The sequence below is a fragment of the Numenius arquata genome, chromosome 2 (assembly GCF_964106895.1).
Source record: "Numenius arquata chromosome 2, bNumArq3.hap1.1, whole genome shotgun sequence".
Taxonomy (NCBI): domain Eukaryota; kingdom Metazoa; phylum Chordata; class Aves; order Charadriiformes; family Scolopacidae; genus Numenius; species Numenius arquata.
In genome coordinates, this window is record NC_133577.1 from 55128559 (window position 1) to 55134734 (window position 6176).

At 60.8% G+C, this 6176-nt stretch overlaps 2 protein-coding genes across 2 annotated transcripts; one reads left to right on the plus strand and one right to left on the minus strand.

The window, feature by feature from the left end:
* The first annotated feature begins 226 nt into the window (after positions 1-226).
* On the plus strand, positions 227-1468 carry SSTR4 (somatostatin receptor 4). Its single transcript, XM_074168669.1, has one exon. The coding sequence runs from the start codon at positions 227-229 to the stop codon at positions 1466-1468; it is 1242 nt and encodes a 413-aa protein (XP_074024770.1).
* A 1928-nt stretch (positions 1469-3396) lies between these two features.
* On the minus strand, positions 3397-5064 carry THBD (thrombomodulin). The gene has a single exon (XM_074144230.1). It carries the CDS (start codon positions 5062-5064, stop codon positions 3397-3399), a length of 1668 nt encoding a protein of 555 aa, XP_074000331.1.
* Positions 5065-6176: the final 1112 nt, after the last annotated feature.

Consider the following 6176-nt stretch of genomic DNA (forward strand, 5'->3'; position numbering starts at 1 on the left):
ATGCTGCTGCCCTGAGGACTGACATGAAGGTGCTCGGCAGGATGGAGGGAGCAGAGAGGCCACAGCCGGAGCTGCCCAAAGCATGTGGCTGTGACCCAGGGGGGGAAGGCAGGGGAGCATGCTTTGCATCTGCCGTGCGCCGCAGCTCTCATCCCCTTCTCTCTCTGCCCATGCCCTGCCTGCAGGCTGGCCCCCGTCCCCAGCAGTCCATGGACCACCACCCAGCATGAGCGCTGACACCGAGCAGCTCCCGGAAGGGGCTCAAGCAGCCAGCGTGCCCCTCTGGACCGTATCCAGCTGGGCTGCTTCCGAGGTGCCCCCCAACACCAGTGCAGCTGCAGGGGGGGCTGGCCGGCAGCAGGGGCAGGCGGAGTGGGGCGGCAAGACAGGTGAGATCGTGGGCATGGTGGTGATCCAGTGTATCTATGCCCTGGTGTGCCTGCTGGGGCTGCTGGGCAACTCCCTGGTGATCTTCGTCATCCTGCGCTATGCCAAGATGAAGACAGCCACCAACATCTACCTGCTCAACCTGGCCATTGCTGACGAACTCTTCATGCTCAGCATCCCCTTTGTGGCCACGTCAGCAGCCCTGCACCACTGGCCCTTCGGCCGGGCCCTGTGCCGCACCGTGCTGGGTGTTGACGGGCTAAACATGTTCACCAGCGTCTTCTGCTTGACCGTCCTCAGCCTGGACCGCTACATCGCGGTGGTGCACCCACTACGGGCAGCCACCTACCGCCGTCCCCGGGTGGCCAAGATGGTCAATGGAGGTGTGTGGCTCCTCTCCTTGCTGGTGGCTTCGCCCATCCCCATCTTTGCCGGTACAGCAACCACCCGCGATGGCCAAGCAGTGGCCTGCAACCTCCTGTGGCCAAGCCCAGCCTGGTCAGCCGCTTTTGTGGTCTACACCACCTTGCTGGGCTTCCTGCTGCCGGTGCTGGCCATGGGGCTGTGCTATCTGCTGATCGTGGGCAAGATGCGGGCAGTGGCACAGCGGGTGGGCTGGCAGCAACGCCGGCGCTCTGAGGGCAAGCTGACGCGCTTGGTGCTGATGGTGGTTGCCATGTTTGTGGTCTGCTGGATGCCCTTCTACGTGGTGCAGCTGGTCAACCTCCTACTGCCCGGACGCCTGGATGCCACCATCAACAACGCCTCCCTCATCCTCAGCTACTCCAACAGCTGCGCCAACCCCATCCTCTATGGCTTTCTCTCCGAAAATTTCCGGCACTCCTTCCACAGCGTCCTGCGCCGCTGCCTCGACGCCAGCCTCTGCTGCTGCCACGCTGGGGAGGGGGCCAGGGAGGAGGAGGAGGAGGAGGAAGAGCCCCTCGACTACTGCGCCACTCCCCGGGGGGACGACAAGGGCAAGGGCTGCATGTGCCCACCCCTGTCCTGCCAGCAGGAGCCTGTGCACCCTGAGCCCTGCTGTAAGCCTGGGCCCCTCCTCACAAAGACCACCACCTTCTAGGGTGCCCCACACCTCACCAGCCCCTGCACAGGTGTCTCCACCAGGCATGGGCAAAGGGGACCCCGGCCGGAGAGAGGGCAAACTGCCATTCCCCATGCCACCGGTCCTCACTTGTGCTGTGCAGTTCAACAAAATAAAAAGCCATAAGACTGGCCCCGTGATAACACTTAATTAAGTCGAGTGAGTAATTTTTGCTGTTACCTTCAGAAGCAAGGAGCCTTCCCTGGGATCAGGACGGTGAGGATTTCTAAATGCGTTAGTGAACAGTGACTAGCCACGGGGTGCGTGCCCCTCCGGAACAATAAAACACAAACTTCCTGTTCCTTCCCAAGACTTGCTCTGAAGATGGAGAACAGTCCTAAAATCCATCAGCCCCGCTGCCTATAGCAGAGTGAGGAGGTAGGACTGGACTGGACTTCTACATCAGCTCTGCAGGGCGTGGAGAGCACGGGATCAATTTGACCCCTTTGGATTCCTCTCATGTTAAAAAAAAAAAAAAAAAAGAAAAAAAAAAAAGAGGGGGGTTTCTGAACATCTGAGATCAGAGCTTGAGACTACACAAACTAAGCCTTGGTAGGTGCCAAGGAGTCCCAGGGAGTCAGCTAATGGAGAAAGGAAAAAAACTTAGGTCCCACCAAGAAACCTTCCCTGCCCCGCCAAATTCCCAGGCAAAGGGATTTTAGCACACACACGAACACAAATATACTTTTCACAAGAAAACCCAGGAGAACCAAACCTCGCTCTCTTTGCCACACATAAACGCCAATGGTTCCATAGAAACTTGAGCTGAAGAACAGCACTGGGGCTATACCAGCTGGGCCACACTGAGGTAGCGTTAAAATAGCCATTTCCAGCTTATTTCATTTTAACTTTGTCCTTCTGTTATTCTTCTTCTCCATTATTTATGGCTCATTCCTTCTATTTTAATCACACTGGTGAAATAACCAGCAGGGCAATGTTTCCAGCCTGATGCTCCGCTAAGAGCCCCAGCTCCTTCTTTCTTTCTTGTGCTCCAGCATGGTTTGTGACTTCTGGAGCTCCGGCTGCAAGCTGGGCTGGTGCTCAGTGAGGAAAAACCAGTCATTATAGGGAGGGGGAGAAAGAATATTTCATTAGCAGCCTTCTATAAACCAGACTGTAAAAGCTTTATTGGTCTACACACAAAATCACCATGTGATTGTGCATTGCATAGGGTATATTTCCAATAAATAAATAAGTATTTACAAATGTGCCGGGTGTATAAAACAGTGGGTTGAACCATTTACATTAGGAAAGCTACAGTTCATACAAAAACTGAGATTTCTGCCGATGAGGCAGATGGGGGCGGAGGAACAAAGCAAAGTGGCAACGTGCTGACCACAAGATCTTTGCTCCTTCTTCCGTCACCCATCAGTTTTAAAAAAACTGAGCAGAACTCAGACAAAGGCAGGAGCATCCCAGCTCCTCACCATCCTGGGAAAATCATCATCTCCAGCCCAGTGGCATGCTTCCCAGCCGAGAAGAGGGGAAACTGAGGCCTGGTCACCTTCCCTGGTCCCTGACAACTTGGCAAGCAGTGGCACATGTGCTTTCGCCCCACATTGATGCGGACCGAAACAGTCAGTTCCAGACAGAGACACCCCTCCTGTAACATATGCCTGACTTTTCCTTGGAGCCCTCCCAGCTGCTGGCTCGGGAAAAGGAAAGCTGAACGCCCTCCACTGCCTGCGAAGGGAGCAGAAACGGAGAAGCGCTCCATGCCTTCCACCTTCCCTGCTCTCTGGCGGGAGTATTGCAAGAGCGGGCTGGAAAGCAGGGAGTGTTTTTGGAAGCGGGGGTGATCACAGCTTTCCCCAAATTCTCTTTATCATTAAAAAATTGGCAGCATGGGGGAAACTAAATGTTACCCAGTTCCGTCCACTTCCCTCTCTCCATACATCCCAGTCTCCCTACAGTTTCTGGCTGGAGGTGGCACACCCCGAGGCGACTGGCTGAAGTCCCATCTCCTTTTCATGGGGGCCGCTGCACTTGTAATTCATGGTGGCAGGGGGCCTGCAGCGCTTCTTCACCAGGTGGTACCCCACGGCCAGGAGGACCATGGCCGCAGAGAGGACGCCCACAGCAATGCCCACCAGCGCACAGGGGTGGAGGTGCTCTACCTTCGGTGGGGTCTGGCTGGGGATGGGAGTCTGGGGTCCTGGCCCGAAATCCCCCGAGTAGGCTCCCTCCTCATCCTCTTCTGGGATTTTGATGCAGTTGTTCTGGTCGAGGAGCCGGTAGCCGGCGCGGCAGTGGCACTCGTAGCTGCCAGGGCGGTTGGTGCAGTTGTGTTGGCAGTAGTTCATGTCACACTCGTCAATGTCCACACAGACCCATCCGCTGTCGGCATCATTGTCCAGCAAGAAGCCCTCAGGGCACTCGCAGGACAGGGTGTGCGTGTCGCACTGGGCCGGGCACTGGCTGCGGTTGCAGTGCAGCACACAGCGGTCGGGCGCCTCCGGGTCAACAGCGTAGCCGAGGAAGCATCCACAGCGGTACCCATCGGGCACATCCTCGCATTGCTGCTCGCAGGGCGCCTCGTAGCAGTGGGAGACGGGCCGGCAGTGTCCCTCCACCATCTCGTAGCCCCGGTGGCAGTGGCACTCGAAGCCGCCCTCGGTGTTGACGCAGACCTGTTCGCACAGCCTCGGCACCACAGCGCAGTCATCGTCATCCTCACAGCTGCTGCCGTCGGCGGCCAGCCGGTAGCCCGGCTCGCACATGCAGACGAAGGTGGCACCGGCGACGATGCAGTGATGCTGGCAGGGCGCTCCGGCGCAGGGGGAGCTGCAGCCGCGGCCGTCGGGGCCCAGCACCTTGCCGTCGGGGCAGGAGCAGCGCGGCCGGCCGCCCTCCTCTCCGCACATCCCCTTGCAGCCCCCGTTAGCCAGGCGGCAGGGCCAGGCTCCCGGGGCGGCGCGGCCCCAGCGCGGCCCCCCGCCGTCCTCGTCCTCGTCGCAGCGCAGCTCCAACCCCATGGCCGGGATGACGGCGGTGCTGCGGGGCGGCAGGGCCAGAAAGTCCGTTCCGCGGGCGCCGAAGGGGGTGGCGTAGGTGACGGGCGGCCCCTCGGCAGGAGGCAGGCGCGGGCAGCTGCCCCCGTAGTTGTACTCGCAGAGGAAGCCGTCGGCCCGCGCCTCGCAGCTCCTTTCCTCCCAGCGCAGCTCCCTCGACACGGTCACGCAGCGCTGCCCGCACCGCCGCCCCGACGGCGCCCAGTTGGAATAGTCGGTGCGGCCGTCGCCCGTCACCCACTGGAAGCCGCGGAGGCGCTGGGCCGGGTCGGTGCAGGGCAGGGACAAGCGCAGCCCCAGCCACAGCCGCCCGCTGCGGTTCTGCAGCAGCACGGCGATGGCGTCCTCTGCCACGGTGGAGCGGACGGTCATCAGGTGCCCGTCGCCCCGCTCGCAGGCCGCGCTGGCCTCCGCGAAGGGCCGCGCCTCCCAGAAGATGCCGAAGCAGTCGTGCTCCAGGCACTGCGCGCCCGAGGGGGCGGCCGGCTCCGGCTCCGGTTCCCCCCCGAGCCCCAGCCCCAGCCCGGCCAGCAGCAGCGGCAGCGGCAGCGGGAGCCGCCGCATGGCGGGCGGCGGAGGGGCCGGCCGGCGCGGCAAATCTCTGGCATGCCGCCGCCCGCCCGCCCCGTTTATAAACGCTCCGGCCCTCCCCGCAGGAAGGAAGCGCCTCCGGGGACGGGCCGCCGCCGGCGCTGCGCGGAGTGATTGCGGCGGGTAAATCCCGGCGGCGGGGCGGGGGAGCCCCTCCGGGGCAGCCGTCCAGCCGCTCCCCCCACCGCCGCCCACCCGTTCCCCCCCTCCCATTTCCTCCTTCTGCCGGCTCCTCCCCGCCGAGCTAGGGCTGGTCCCGCCCGAGGATGCTCCGGGATGGGAGGAGCGGGGCTGGAAGGCAGGGAAGGAGAGGCGGGGGGGGTTGGGGGGGCCTGAAAGCGGCCCCGGTACGCCGCGGGATGCCCCAGGGACGGCTCTCCCTGGAGACGTGGGCTTAGGGGGCTGAGGAAAACAGGGAAAACTATGTTTGCTCCTTGTGCAAAGGGGGGGCAAGCACTGGAGGGACGGTGACTTACTGAAGGGCACCCCAGGAGGGCAGTCAAACATCAGCTGCCCCTCTACTCTGCGCTCCTGAGACCCCACCTGGAGTACTGTGTCCAGCTTTGGAGTCCTCAACACAAGAAGGACATGGACCTGTTGGAACGGGTCCAGCGGAGGGCCACAAAAATGATCGGAGGGATGGAGCACCTCCCATGTGAAGAGAGACTGAGAAAGCTGGGGTTGTTCAGCCTGGAGAAGAGAAGGCTCTGGGGAGACCTCAGAGCAGCCTTCCAATATCTGAAGGGAGCCTACAGGAGAGCCGGAGAGGGACTCTCTGTCAGGAAGTGTAGTGACAGGACAAGGGGTAATGGTTTTAAATTGGAAGAGGGGAGATTTAGATGAGATATTAGGAGGAAATTCTTCACTGTGAGGCTGGTGAAGCACTGGAACAGGTTGCCCGGGGAAGCTGTGGATGCCCCATCCCTGGAAGTGTTCAAGGCCAGGCTGGATGGGGCTTTGAGCAACCTGCTCTAGTGGAGGTGTCCCTGCCCAGGGTAGGGGGGTTGGAACTCAATGATCCCTTCCAACTCTAACCATTCTGTGATTCGATGATTCTATGATCAGAGCCCTGCTGGGTGCCTCAC

Bases quoted from the DNA above. Each gene is read 5' to 3' on its own strand.
- SSTR4 (XM_074168669.1), top strand. From the start codon at position 227: ATGAGCGCTGACACCGAGCAGCTCCCGGAAGGGGCTCAAGCAGCCAGC.
- THBD (XM_074144230.1), bottom strand. From the start codon at position 5,064: ATGCGGCGGCTCCCGCTGCCGCTGCCGCTGCTGCTGGCCGGGCTGGGG.